At 40.6% G+C, this 15166-nt stretch overlaps 1 protein-coding gene across 1 annotated transcript in view; it reads left to right on the top strand.

The window, feature by feature from the left end:
• The window catches only part of CNOT10 (CCR4-NOT transcription complex subunit 10), a 30398-nt gene extending 15678 nt beyond the window's left edge, over nucleotides 1-14720 (top strand). The window contains exons 11-17 of the mRNA XM_044419146.1: nucleotides 3837-3924; nucleotides 9468-9581; nucleotides 10278-10408; nucleotides 11078-11113; nucleotides 12888-13015; nucleotides 13633-13708; nucleotides 14429-14720. Coding sequence (XP_044275081.1) covers nucleotides 3837-3924; nucleotides 9468-9581; nucleotides 10278-10408; nucleotides 11078-11113; nucleotides 12888-13015; nucleotides 13633-13708; nucleotides 14429-14583 — 728 coding nt within the window. The 3' untranslated portion in view covers nucleotides 14584-14720. The remainder of the gene's footprint in view (nucleotides 1-3836; nucleotides 3925-9467; nucleotides 9582-10277; nucleotides 10409-11077; nucleotides 11114-12887; nucleotides 13016-13632; nucleotides 13709-14428) is intronic.
• Nucleotides 14721-15166: the final 446 nt, after the last annotated feature.

Genomic DNA, 15166 nt, shown 5'->3' with positions numbered 1-15166 from the left:
ACTATGGGGCAACAGGTCTGTCTCTGCTTTTCCACTCCAGCTTGGTGGCTGTTGGAATAATGCAAATATCCTGTGTTTCTGCTTATAGCCAGCAAAAACCAGGTCACAGGCTTCTGTCCATGTCTGAGTCTGGGGAGTGAATTCATCCCTCTCTTCTGCAGTTCCTTTTTGTCATCTAACTTGCCTGAGTTGGGCTGATGGGACATGTATTGTCAAACTCAGATAAAGGAAGGTCTTCAAAAGCACATTGAGGTTAAAAGCAGATCTCAAGTCTGAAAAGGTTGAATGCTATTTATTGTAAGTTCTTTACTGTGGGCAGTTCCACCTGTACAAATTGGGTGTGCAGGTGTTTTTGTACTTTTAGAATGAAGATGCAGCCTCAAGCTGTCTAGTTAAGGGGAAAGAAAGTGAGTATTTGCCACAAATCACAGAAACTTGTAATTAAAAAGCCAATGTATGAAAAACTGGCTTGGAGTATTTTTTGACCATCCGATGGAAAAGTTTGCTTCTAGCCTGAGTGGAAAAAGCACTGTAAACTGGACTTGCTGATGCCAAAGAACTTGAGTTGTTTGAATTTGATTGCTTCACTTCAGGAGTCTATTGCAGTGCTCAAAAATTTAAAAATGGGTTCCAGCTTCATTAAGTAAACCTCTAAAAATGGCATCATTGTTATTTAAAAAAAAATATTTTCTCTGCAAATCTAACACTAAAACAACAATTATTCAAGACATTGGACATACTCACTTGACATCTTATTCTTTTTTACAATCAAACCATATTCAATTCTACACATAATCCTGTTTCTCTAACAATAGAAAGAGTTCCAAGTTTGATAGAAGCATGTATCTTCCTTCTCCTTCAAACACAAGGTCAACCTGTCCATCTCTGTGCAATCCAAAATCTTTTTTAAAATCAACTCTTTGGTAGGTGGCTCTTTGCTCTTCCAATATTGGGAAAATGCAATCCTCGCCACGGTAATTACATGTAAAATCAAATATATAGCCTGTTTATCAAAATCATCAGGAAAAACTTCAGGTTTAAATGTTAAAGATTTTTGTAGCATTTCCTCAAGCCATTTGTGTATTTTAACCCAATATTTTTTTCCTTAACACAAGTCCACCACAAATGATAAAAAGTACCAGGTTTGTGTTTACATTTCCAACATCTATTTGACATATTTGGAAACATTTTTGCTAATCTGTTTGGCGATAAATTTTGTGCCCATGTTATCATAGTTGCCTTAACTTGTTCATCTTCCACTTTCATGTCCAAAAGAAAATTATACAATCTTTTAATCATTTTTTCATCTGGTTTTAAAATCCTTTGATCAAATATGCTGTTAGTTCCTTATAAAAACCATATATTCTATAATCTTTAATATATCTCGACTGTATTTGAACCTTGTGCCACCAAGAAAGATCAATACTACAGGAGCATCATTGTTATTTATGGGATAAAAATAAAAAGCAAAGAGAGATTTGCTTTAGCATGATTATCTCTGAGCAGCTTTTCTCTTTTTGGAGGCATCTGCTTTTTTTCTCTTCTTACCTCTCCACTCCACTACTATGTCACTAATAATACATGCTCGCATATTACGATAGGCGACAGAGGCCCCTTATGACCCAAAGCCTTGTTTGACTGGGATCAGAGAGAAGGTTCTTTTTTTTTTTTTTTTTGCTGTCATGCCTAGCCTCTGGTACTCCCTGCCAAGGAAAATCTGCCTTGCTCCTCTCCTTGATGGTCTTCCGCTGCAGCACAAAGAAGACTTTCCTATTCAGGAAAGGGTTTTGGCCTCTCTCCCCTTCATTAAAACCTGCCTTGTCTTTCTCTGATTCCTGAGGCAGTCATTGCGTTCCATTCCTGGGTGAACCTCCCTAGTTTCTTCTGATGTTTTAAACTGCTCTTTCTAGTTATTTTAATCTGCTGGTTTTGTCTTTTGCTTTTTCCTAAATGATACTTTGTTTTAATGACTTTTAATTGTATTTTTAATATACTTTGACATTGGCTGTCTTGAAATTTTAAAGACAAAATTGACATGGATCAAAATTCCACTTCCTTAAACCCAGGGCTGACTTTAGAGTATTTCCCTCTTGTCTTGGCAGTTAGGCAGGCTTCTTTCACTATGCCATAATGTGTGACACTGTAGACTTTGTCACCATAGGGGCAAAACAATGCAAGATTCCCAAGAGCTATCCTTGCACAAGAAGGAAATACATACGTTAGACTTATTAGGCATTGGATAGGTTTGCACAACATGCTAAACCACCCTGGGAATAAGAATGGTGTGGCTTGTTCAGGAACAATCCAAAGTGCTCCCAACAGATGATTGAGTTTGCCTGGACTTGTTCTCCCACTACTTCCATATCTCCCAGGCAGTACCTCAGAGTGCTCCTTACTCTAAAAAAATTTCTACAGCAACATGTCTGAGTGAAATGCAGATTTATATGCCAATGGAATGACTGAACAGTAAATGGAAAGGAAATATGTACAGTTGTTCAGGTTCCACTGCGATTGCAGCAGTAAGTGCTCTGAAAAGGAATTGTGAAAAATATGTTGCAGGGAACCACTTTCCCCCCTTTCTTGGGTAGCTGGAAGTGTGGAAGAATTGGTACAGTGTAGGGCCACAAGAATGGCAGCTGGGTTGGGAACCAGACTTCAGGTTGGATGTCAGGAAGTACTTCCTGTTAGGATCCCTAGGATATGGAATGGCCTTCCAAGGCAGGTGGTTGAGGCCCCATTGAGGGTGTTCAAGGGAAGATTGGTCAACCATGTGTTGGGGATTACATAAGTGGAGTGGCTGGAGCTGGGGACTAGATGGCCCAAGAGGCCCCTTCTGACTCACTTTACTTCTATGTTTCTATAAAAAGGTGAAGGGCACTGAGAACTGTTCACTACTTAAGACAGGGGATTACACTGCTAAGTGGGTGATCTTGTCATCTCCTCTCCCCGTTTGATGCACCTACTTGTGCTGCATTCATCTCTTTCCACTGCATTGACAGCTCAGCAATATGACCCTGCCGACTGCGTGCAAATTAGACTCTATGAAGTACGGTCTTGTCAATACGCTACTCAACTTTGTAGCCCACTTTGAAATCTGAAACCAACAAGAAAATTGACTAGATGAGATTTAGAATTATTAGGCAGCCATAAAAGTACACTTGCAAAAGGCCAAGAAAATACTTTTCTTGGTTGCAGTTTTCTGATACTGAAGAAAAGGGTGATGGACCAGTGAGAGTTGCTCCAAGGTGCTACTTGGCCATTGGTGGTAGGGCAGTAACTGCTGGCAGCGCAGGCAAGATCATAAAGAGTAGCAGGGGGGTGAGCCAACCTTGCCAACAATCTTGCTAGCTGATCCAGTTACCCCACAATGAAACTCATCTCCTAAGATGATGCAACAGTCCATTAAAGTATGAACATCCCTTAGGAACAGGTCATAAGTTATCAGGATGGCTTGTTCCAGATAAATAAGCTATCCTTTGAGAAGCAGTCTAGATTTGGATGGCACAGTAACCCACCAAGGCGATTTATCATGATGGGTTGTTGTGCCATGTGAAACAGAACATTGCCAAGAAGTGTAGCTTCTCATACAAGCTAATAAAGAAGCTCCTTTTATGCACCTGGCACCATCTTACAATGTGATGGTTTCAGTACTTTTTCTATTAATATGCATGTTAAAATATAGTATTTTTCCTTTTCACTCTTTAATAGTGACCCCTTTCTGTACCTTCTTCAATGTGCTTCTTTTGTGTTTTGCCCCCTAAATGAAAGAGTCAGTGTTGCTAGTTCTTGATTCTGCTGCTGTTTAAGCCATTAACATTGCTACTCATGTTGTCTTCATTGCAGCAGTAAAAGTCATGATGGAGACAAATTTGTTCCTGCACCACCATCTTCTCCGCTGAGGAAGCAGGAATTAGAAAATTTAAGGTAGGTTCTGGGGCTGCAGAATTTGGCTATCAAATATAGTTGGTTCAGATGAATCATTGCGGTAGTCTCGGGACTTTCTTTCAGAATAAGCCAATTCACATATGGGAGAAATTTTAGCCTGTTCTAAAGACATGATACAACTGTATGTGAAAGATTATATTTTAATACAGACTGCGAGTTCAGTAGTTGATCCCTTAGTTACATGACTGCACAAAAAAGACATCAGTAAACTTGGCTCAGAAAGATACATGGAGCAGCAAGATAAGACAACTGCTGGAAATAGAAAAGCACTGTCTCAAACTTACTGTAATTAAATAGATATTTTGGCTTGTCTTGCTAATTGGCTCCAGAAGAAAGTGCCCTTTACCTAGTTTATTCATTCACTGCAATCCCTGTATTAAAGCAGCTGCAAATATTTGCCTTCGCATTTTGTAATACAGACTTGAGAAATACTCTTAAAAGACTTAAACCTGAAGCTTTTCCTAATGCTGGGGATGTTCTCTTGAGTTTTTTTTTTTCAAAATACTTTGATTATGCTGTATGATTGTGTTGATGGCATTCAGATAGGACCTAGTTCTGATGAATTCTGTTTAGTGATACTGAATCCAGAAGCAAAATGTGTGACTGCCTGTAACTTCCAAATTTGGAAGTTTATGGTCATCCAATCAAGCGCAGGAGGAATGAGGAAGCAAGGACAGCCTCCATGGTTTTTCCATCCTGCAAAAAATAGGTGTTTTGCCCTAGTCTCTGAAGAGGAGAAACTGAAGCATCACTGAGATTCTTTATATTGCAGTGAACCTCACACTTCCCCTCGTCATCCCTTGGAATGCTTCCTCAGTGCAAGCTCCAGTTTGGATCCTGAGGTGGCATGGAAAGAACCATGCCAGCTGTGCCGGTAAGGGAGGCTGCCCCGCAGTCAGAGTCCCGGCTGCAGCCTCAGAATACATTTTCAGAGTTAGAGCTGGGATTCTGACCTATCCTGTGGCTCTCTAGACAGCATCTAGTGGACACAGGATTGTGCTCCAAGTTGCATACATATAAAACCTAAAATAAAACATTAGGTTTTCATAGGGAGCCACAGTGCAGTTATATCTCTGGCTAGAGAATGTCATTACCTGAGTGGAAATAAAAACATCTGAATTGTGTAATATGCACTCATTTCCCACTGAGGTTCCCCATTGAGACCCACAGAGGTTCACCATCTGGCTCGCAGAGGCTTTTTCCAAGCCCTGCCTCCTGAAAGACTCCCTGCTGTTATCCCTGGCCACTGATTGGAAATAACAGTGGGGATTTGGCTTTGCATGCTGCTTGTTCCAATCGGGACAATGAGCGGTGCATGAAGCCAGCAACTTCGGATGCTAGCCAGGATCTTTTCTCCATGCAGAGAGGCATGGAGCTCCGTTTAAATTTAAACAGTCATCATAAAAATGGTAATTCACCAAATAAAGGGTTTTGATGAAATGTGGATATGTAATACTAAGTGAGAATAATCTCACATCTGACATGTCATGTGCTATAAAGAAAGGTACATAATCTTTCACAATCGGCTGTTGTTTTCTGTTGATGAAACATGACAACCTGTCAAAAAAATCTTGTCATTGCAACATAATAATTGTACACTTACTAGGGGGAAAAAAAACAGCATGACAGGAGGGAAGAAAAACATTGATTTTAGTTCTTCTAAGATTTGCTCAGAATGGTTAGAATTGTGGGAGCTGAACTTGATTGCATTCTGTCTTTAATACTCTGCACAAGATGACTAAAAATAGAAATTTGTTAATAACGTCATGGAAATGAATAATCTTGAATTGTCACCATTTGTTACTTTCAAGCATCTAATTAAATTGTATGTTGCCACTGCACTCACAAAGAAGTTACCTTTGCTGTCCAAAAGCAGTATGTTGTTCTTGTTGTATAAGCTATCTGTACATTTTTCTTCGGAGGGATATGAATTTTACAGGTGCCTTCCTGATGTGTTGGATTTATGAATGCATAGTATTTGTATGCTGTTCCATAGCTACACAGATTTCAGAGTGGTGAACAGTATAAAGCTAAAACAAAATGCTAAAAACAATGCATTAAAAACAGCTCCTTCCACCCTCAACAACCTGGCTAGCTGCCTTAAACTTGACACTGGTCCCATCAGCAATATGCTTTATATACAGAATGGTTCGAGCAACCTGTGATGGTGCATGGCTGTGGTTTCTCTTCCATCATATCTCTTTTCCTTCAGCTCAGCCAAACCCATATGTAATCTCTGCCTGGTTTCCATCCTCTGCAGGTGTGATGGCAAATAGCCTTCTGTGAGCCACCTGGTTTTTGACCTGTCTGAAATATATTTATTTCTTGTATTTATATCCCACTTTTTTCAAGGAACTCTAGGTGGCTTACATAATTCTCTTCCTCCTCTCAATCTTAGATTTAGATCATAAAGGGTCATCCTTTAGTTGTGCAAGTGCCCATCAAGAAATGAACAATGCATATGTCATATGTTTGGGAAGTATCATTTTCTTCTTTGTGGGTGGAGGTTATATGAGCCATGAGAACTGTTTTAGAACTATAATCCAACTTTTTGGTAAAAGGTTAAGGGCATGATCCTATCACGTTTAGACAGAAAAAAGACTGGGGCATGCTGGGAGGTATAGGCTTTCTGTCTAAACTTGCATAGGATTGCCTTTTAATTGTATTAGCATTTTGTCTTGACAGCTGTCTGGCATGTAATTGCTTAAATATTTTTAAATATGGTATGTAATAGCTAAAGCTATCACATTAATAGAAGTAGGAATATGGTAGCAGTTCAAGGTATAGTTTCTAGCTGTAAAAGTTGTTTCTAGCTGTAAAAGTTGTTAATCCCAATATATGGCATTTCCTTTTTTATGGTAGCTGTTCCTTCTGGTGAGCTGGTCTGCTTCCAAAGTTCCCCAGGTCTGAGGTGATTTGTCCAGCAAAACATGGGGCTGTTTCTAGATATGGGACGAGACTCAACCACTCCCATCCTCTAGTAGGAGTAAAAAAGAAAATGATATAGAATTGCAAACAAATTCTGAAAAGTCACTGCATAACCTAAATGATTTTAATAGAAAATGGGGAAGAAACATTAATATGTCAAAGAAAGAACCCTCTCATCACTTTGGTTTTGCTTCTGGTAAGAGGTGGAAAGAAATGCTCCTGAAGAAAATGATAGGCTGATTTCAAAGCCTCCCAATCAAACAGTGAATTTTTAGTTCATTCATATATACTATTAAACAGCTTAGTACTTAATACTTCTTTGCTCTCTTGGAAAACATGTTTAGCCACCTACAGATGCCATTTATTTGGTTTATGTATGTGAATTAAGGTGTCACATTAATGTTAATGATACACAATACTGAAGTCTAACCAGGATAATTTTGTAAGTTTAATTCACTGTCTAGTTGAATAAACTTTGTTCAGTTGTTTCTACAGACCCATTGATAAAGCATGGCAGTTTTAAAAAACTTTGTTTTCTGAGCAAAATCATCCTGAGGAGAAAAAAGAAACTCAAGAACATTCAGGATCTCAATATATATTAAAGCCATTTACCATTTCCATTGGCATACAGTTACTTTGGACTTGGCTGCCAGGCCTTTTGAGTCAATGGGCTAGGCAGATTTGACAAAGTTAGGAGCAGTATTGCCAGTTAGAGACAAGTTGTCTATCTCTTTAGCCATTACTCAGTTTTTCAGAAGCTGACATAAACAGCCATCAACTTTTAATAAACTTTAAAAAAGGAAAACTAACTTGCAAGTCACCCTACTACATAGCAAAGGACTTGCTGTCACAAATTCTGTAAAGATTCTTCCTATGCGAACAACTTTGAGCTTCATGAAGACTAGGTACCTAAGCAAAGGTTGTTGCTTATCTTTTTTGGAAAGGGGATGTTTCGGTTTTTGGGAACATGTTTGCATTCCTGTCATTCTCCATGTGCCCCTAGTTCCTGTTGTCTATTTAACACACTTTGTCCATGTGTATCCAGTGTCCACTTACAGTCAGGGAGGAAGGAGAATTGGGAAATCTGTTTTTTCCTGATATGCACTTTCTGTTCTTACAGAGTATGTGGTAGCAGCTGTAGTGGGAAGATTCCTCTCAATAGTGTTAAAGATTTGCAGAGTGTTTACTGATGTAATGCCTTGCATAATTGAGAGCCAGTGTGGTATAGTGCTTAAGAGTGCAAGCCTGGGACTCAGGAGATCTGGGTTCTAGTCCCCACTTGGTCAGGGAGCTTACTGGTGGACTTTGGGCCAGTCATGGACTCTCAGCTCAGCCTACCTCACAGATTGGTTGTTGTGAGGATAAGATTCAGAGGAGGAGGAGAATTAGGAAGGCTGCCTTGGGTTGCTTGAAAGCAACGAAGGCAGCAAACAAATACATGCCATTATATTTGCTCTCAAATATGGTTCAATATATGTGCACTCAGTGTGGGCATGCTTGCGTTTGCAAGCGTTAGTGGTCATTCCTTAGCAGCTAGTGTGTTAAACAGTGTTTGCTTGCTCCAGAGCCACAGCCTAACCCCTTGATACACAGTAAGACACTATTCTTCTTGGCAACTGCAGCCCGGACGCCTGCTTTCCTTGGCAAGCATTTGTATGTGTAGAAATTTGATGTGACATCTGGGCATGGTAGAGAGGAAATGGGGAGGGAGCAGTGGAGAGGTTTCTGATCCTGCTTGTGTATAATTAAAGGGTATGCCTCCTGGGACACAGGAATAAAGGAACTCCAGGCCCTGCCATGAATTAACATGGCTTACTGCTGAACCAAAAGTGAGCTTGACAGTTGCCAGAAGGCTGGAGCAGTAATAGCCCACCTACTGGTTAGAGAGTTTAATGTACTTCTCTCGCAGCTCCCCCAACACCAGATCTGTCCAAAAGGATCCACATACTCTCCTCTCCCTCGATGCAAAAGAACGGAATCTTTGGCTGTGGCAAGGCAGGCAAAGGCGTATGCCCCGAAGTCAAGGCAGCCTGCCTTGAACTCTGCCTTGTGAAGTGGAAAATATCCCAAAGTGCTGCTTTAAAAAAGGAGGGGAGGGCAGAATTACAAGCTGTAAAAGCCTGACCTAATACTGACATCCTGATGGGGGCCTTTTGTTTGAAGCTGTGGAATGTGTGGCTCAAATTTCAGGGCAAGCATTTCAGGACCAACTTGTGCTTTATTGAGAGGCTGAATGATAGTAATGTCCAAAAAAGTAGTTTTGCTGAGATGCCATAAGTGCAAGTTGAGCAGAATGTACCGAGGCGCACTCACCATTTTTCTTTAAATTAAGGAGCAGTGCTGGAAATGCTTAGTTTTAGTGTTAGTTGCCTTTGTGTTGCTCAGAATAAATACTGGGTTCATTGTCAGTTTAAATAAATAAACCACTTTTGATTCAAACAGTTGAAGAGAAATGTACATTGTTTGCACAGTGCATTAATGATGCACTGACCTTGCAATGTACCTTTTTCTTTTACCAGTTTTTAAAGTGGGTCAAAATACGTTTATGTGGCTTTTCTGTATGTTTCACTATAAGGTATCATTGTGTTTTCTAGGTGCTCCATACTTGCTTGCAGCGCTTATGTGGCCCTGGCACTAGGGGACAACCTTATGGCTTTGAACCATGCAGATAAACTCCTTCAGCAACCCAAACTGTCAGGTTCCCTTAAGTAAGTTTGACCCAGTCTTGTTTTTAGGACATTTCTGCGATATTTCACTTTTGTCTACTGCATGCCTTGTGACCTCCACTTAGCCATCAAGCAGTAGTGGATGCTTTTTCCATAAAATGAGAAATTGGTTCTGTTCTTCTCCCCTCCTTTCCTCTTATTGATAATTTATATGTTCCCCATGGTTTGAAATGCCACCTAAGGGCTTTTCAGTCCTTCTGTTTTAAACATCGTGCAGTGTGCTTTTCAGTCTTTGCACTGCTGCTGGCTTTTTCTTTGGTTCCTAGATTTATTCTATATGAAAGCTATGTTTTACTATGTTGTTCTTAGTTTGTAGTTTTAAGATTTGTTTGTGAACTACCAAGATAGCTTTGGCTAATCGGTAGTTACATATAAGCAGATAACAAGACACCTAGCATTCTGTTTAATGAACCAGCTGGAGCTCTTCAGCATGCGGTCTTGCTTTCCACTGCAGGAGCAGGTAGCGAAGTGGGTTAGCAGCCTCCACTTCTGCATCACCCAGGCAATAGCTGTTTTATGGCACTAGTTTCTTCTAGTGAATTTTTAATATAGGGGTTAACTGTAGCGAGGCAGTCTCTCAGATAAGGGCATCCCTATTCTCTGCTTTCCAGCAATAGCTTGCTTGATGTAACTTGTAGCGAGGATGACCTTTGTAACGGTGTGCTCTTGCTGTTGTAGATTCCTTGGCCATTTATACGCCGCAGAGGCGCTCATCTCTCTAGACAGAATCTCTGATGCCATTACTCACTTGAACCCGGAGAATGTCACTGATGTGTCCCTGGGGATTTCTTCAAACGAGCAGGATCAAGGTTAATGAGTGCATACTTGATTAGAACCGGTCATGCTTTCAACTGCCTTCCTGCTGTAACTTGCAACAGCTCTACCTTTTTAAAGCATTGTTATAAAAGGCAGGACTGAGGTTTGCATGTTTCCTAGAAACTACACATTTCATAACACTTAACTGTCCTAGAATCATTTTATGTAAAATATTGCCATCTTTTAGCTGTTTATTTCAATCATTGGAATCTACAACTGTGCCTTAATTGTGTTATTTCTTTAAATCTTTCTTGGTTTCACAGATGTTAACTTTCTGTTACTTTGCAATGGTTTAAATATGGTCCCGAACAAGAAAAAATATATACTTCTATAAAGAACAGATAAATTGATTTCCAAATGTCTGTTTGAAGTTCATATGATCAAAAGCACAATCATAGGTTTTGGTAGTATTTTATCCAGCTAGTCATCTTTATGCTACGAATTAATGCCACATTATACTTGGCATATATTATAACTAAAGACTTTGACAACAGGGGACATGCATATCTGAAATATTTGTGACATGGCATGTTTGCATACATTTAGCTTTATCCTTGTTGATTTGTCAGTGAAAATACAATGAGTTTTAATTGTTGCTTGTTAAAATGGTTAAAATTTTGTGATTTGTTCATGAAATGTTCTGACTTGTTTTTTTCCTGTAGGGTCTGATAAAGGAGAAAATGAAGCAATGGAATCTTGTAAGTATCTCTTTGCATACAAGCACATATGGGATTATTCTGTAGAATGATAGAATGAAGAAACTGAGAAGCAACTTCCTGCCCACTTCTGTTTCAGTTATTGCAAAATGAAATACTAAGGCTAAACTACAGCTTTGCTTAGAGAAGGCCATGCACCAACTCAATGATCAGGGAAGCAACCAAGAAGCTAGTGGTAACTGGTGAAGGAGCTGCAGATACCTGCAGCTGGGTTGGGAAAAGCATCCATATGAGAGCTGATGCTTCACAGAGCTGGGCTTTATGGAAGAATGGCAAGAAGAAAGCCATTGCTGAAGCAAATTCAGAACCGAGCCCATGTCCAAAAGACATATTGGAGACAGAGCAAATGTGGGAAAGAGGTCTTTGGTCTGATGAGTTCAAAGCTGAACTTTTTGGCCTTACTGTTAAATCCTATGTGCCGTGCAAAGCTAACAGTGCGCCTTTCCCTCAGAGCGCTGCCCCGATAGCGAAGCATGTTAGTCACAGCTTCATGTTGTGAGAATAGTGATGTGAAGCTCAGGCCAGAATTTGGCTCTCTGACACTCTCCAGATGTCTTTCCTGTGCATGATCCTGGCCAAGAAATGAGCCGAGCCAAGATCAGATCCATGGGCAATCAGGAACCCTACCAGCTGCTTTGCACAAGTACACTCAGCCCACAAGTCATGTCTGTGGGAGCAGAACGCTGCTTGCACAGCGGGTGCATGTGCAGAAGCCAGCCTTGCGGACATGCTGGGACTTGTTTCCTGCTTGATGCCCATGCAAACACTCGCCACATGGTGGACTTAGGGCAGAGGGAAAAATGGTCAGAGCCCAGAGAGATAAAGCTGAGGAATTCTGACAGTTTCCCACCCCCAAACCAGATTCCTCATACATCACTGTGTGGGAATGCTTTTCCTTAGCAGCAGCTGAGAAACTGTTGAGAATTCTGGGAGTGATAGTTGAAGCCAAATACAGGGCAATTCTAGAGGAAAATCTGTTTCAGTCTGCAAGGGATCTGGGATTGAAGATCTGCCTACCAGTGGGACATTGACCCTAAATGCACAGCCAGAGAATCACTAGAGAGGTTTGAAAACCCTAGCATCTTACAAGCCTAGTCAGAGCCCAGGATGCAAGACTAGTAGCTGGTCACCAACAGGCTCTGCTGAACCCAGCAGGACTAGAGCAGTTTTGCCTGGAAAAATGGGCAAACATTGCAGGATCCAGATGCACAAAGCTGATAGAGGCTTACTCAAGAAGATTTGCAACTTCAACCACCTATTGGCTTGGGGGTGGACACTATGCAACCAACAAGTGCCGGTTTGCTTTTATTTCCATGCCACGATTTTGCACCTTCCCATTGTTAAGCTTCTTGAATCTATCATGCGGCAACAATGCGAATTAATTGAGCTCAATTCCAGGTTGTAACAGTGAAAAAGGCAAAGGGGGTAAGGACTTCTGTAAAGCACTTCATGTTCTGTGCTTTAGCTGGGTTCGGCAGTGTTCATGAGAAAGATGCACTGGGAGGTTGCAGCTAGCTGAGGCAGGTAGCCCCAGGTAACCACAAATACTTGGGGATGTGTCTCTTCTTCACATTTTGTATCAACTGTGGTGAATGCTGGCTGCCATCTTACATATAAAACTGTTCTTGATGCTGGTGTGTACATTCCTGCAAAAACATTGGCTACATTGGCTGCTAGTAATCGCTGTGGCTGATATTTAGCTTTATAACTAACAAGTGTTCAAATAAATATGTCTCACTTTGGTATGTTCTTCCAGCGGGCAAGCAGACCCCCCAGTGTTACCCCAGTTCTGTCACATCTGCGAGAACCATGATGCTGTTCAACCTTGGAAGTGCCTACTGCTTGAGAAGCGAGTATGACAAAGCTCGGAAGTGTCTGCACCAGGTTGGAAAAAAAACCTTTGCATTTTTAGTAGGAGAAACAGAAACAGTACGTTGCAATACTAAACCCATGTCCTTGAGTGCAAGTGTTTTCACATCAGTTTTTTGCCCCAAGCTTGACATGATGTTGAGTTACGGAGTGGTTTCTTAAGCTGGGGAACCTGAGTACACTGTGGGGGTTGTTGGTCACTCCTTTCCCTCATCTAATTTTAATTGGAAAAGAGCATATTGCAGGATGAGGTTTTGGGGATCCATAGTCTTGGCCTCCCAATTAGGACACAAATTCCTAATTCAGGAGATGAGCCCTCACTGCTTCTGATCAAGTTATTGCTCTTGATCATGCAGCATAGCAGAGAAGCGTAGTACTTTCATTCAGCATTTTGTGAGATTTTTGCTGTTTTTTTGAGACAATGCTTGACATGGCACAATGCCTTCTGACTAGGCACAACTAATCACTTTGCCCCGCTAGGCTAACAAGTTTGAATAATGTTTGAATAATGTATCTGAGAATTCTCATTACAATGGTTGAATTACTTGCTTATATTTTGTATTCTTTTCTGTATTAGAGCATACATATTACAAGCATTCAACTTGAGTTTCCTCTTTTTATTTTGGTGTAAGGCTGCCTCATTGATTCACCCAAAAGAGATCCCACCAGAGGCTATCTTACTGGCTGTATACCTTGAACTTCAGAATGGTAAATATTAGCATACTTGCAAATTCCGATCCTACTGAAATATGCATTGCAAATCTTTGATGCAGCTTCAGATGTCAAAGCAGCTACATTGAACACAGGGTTTAGGTGCCTTTCCATATACCTGTTTGGACATAGGCTCTGGTGCTGGAAGGCACTGCCCGTACTAAGTGAAGCAGTTACTCCATGAAGCTCATGCCTTCATAGCAGTCTCTCCCATGCTTCTCTGTTACTTCAGCAGCACAGCTGCCGAAAAGTGAGGAATTTTAGGAGAGAGAAAGTAGAATATATTAAACAGAAGTGTGTAGAAAGGATATCCTGTTACTATAGCTTGGAACTTTCCAGGACTGCTCCTCCCATCTTTCCTTACTATGGCCATACTGGGTGGGAACAATGAGACTTAAAAGTCCAAAACATCTGCAGGTGCCAGATTGGAGAATGCCATGCCATATAGGATGTGAGGAGACATGCATTGACTAAGTGTTGTTGGAACAGTTACTTGCTTGGTAACTGTAGTATAGTCATGGAGCTACTGAAATGGGCAAACTTACATAACTGAACTTTTCCTATCAGGAAATGAAGTTTTAAACATTTTATATGTTATTTGTGCTTAGTGAAGTAGTAATGGGAATCTGTTTAGTTCCAGCAGACAGCTTCTAAAGAGCCACTATGGGCATAGCTGATTTTTCATCAGGTATTTCATCTTTGCAAATTCTTTTGTAGGCAATACTCAGCTGGCACTGCAAATCATCAAAAGAAACCAGCTTCTTCCCTCAGTGAAAATGCTCTCTGAGATGCGGAAAAAACCTGTATTCCAAGCTGCACACTTGGTCCAGCCTATTCAGATGCCAGCATTCACCACTGTTCAGAGAAAGTGAAATTGTGCTGGCTTTGGTTCTCGGAGGAATCACTTAGGATTTTTTTTTGTAATTTTTAAAAATATTCTGGTATCTGCCTATATGATGCATTGGCTGTGTTGGCTTGAATTTTTCATTAAAAAGAAACTACAAAATGATTCAAGGTTCACTAATCTCTTGTACAGTATCCCCTATAAGGTAGTAAGGGTGCTGGGGTTATTGCTTGTGATAACATTACTTAACTGTTTTCCCTGTGGATCAAAGGAATGCATACCAAGTCTACTTGATTCTCCATGATTATTTGGCTGAATTGCATCTAAATATAAAGCACCTTCTAGGAGTTAGCAGACAGACCTGTACACATGTATTCCCTCTATTTTGCAAAAAGTTTCAGTCCTCCTTGCCTAGTGTTCCTCTGCATAGTTTTGCTGTAGTTCAGTCAGAAAATGCACCTTTTAGTTGTGGGACAAAAATGTTCCAGGAGTACCTATTTCTTGTCTCTGTACCAGAGCAGAAAATACTTTGGAACATTAGGGTCACTTTTGATAAAAACACACTCCAAGCACAAGAGTGTTTAAGTAATAGCCGCCTGTCATTTCATTGT

The sequence above is a fragment of the Varanus komodoensis genome, unplaced genomic scaffold, assembly GCF_004798865.1.
Source record: "Varanus komodoensis strain SLA01 unplaced genomic scaffold, ASM479886v1 scaffold10, whole genome shotgun sequence".
Lineage (NCBI taxonomy): Eukaryota > Metazoa > Chordata > Lepidosauria > Squamata > Varanidae > Varanus > Varanus komodoensis.
This window is presented reverse-complemented; position numbering and strand designations above follow the sequence as displayed.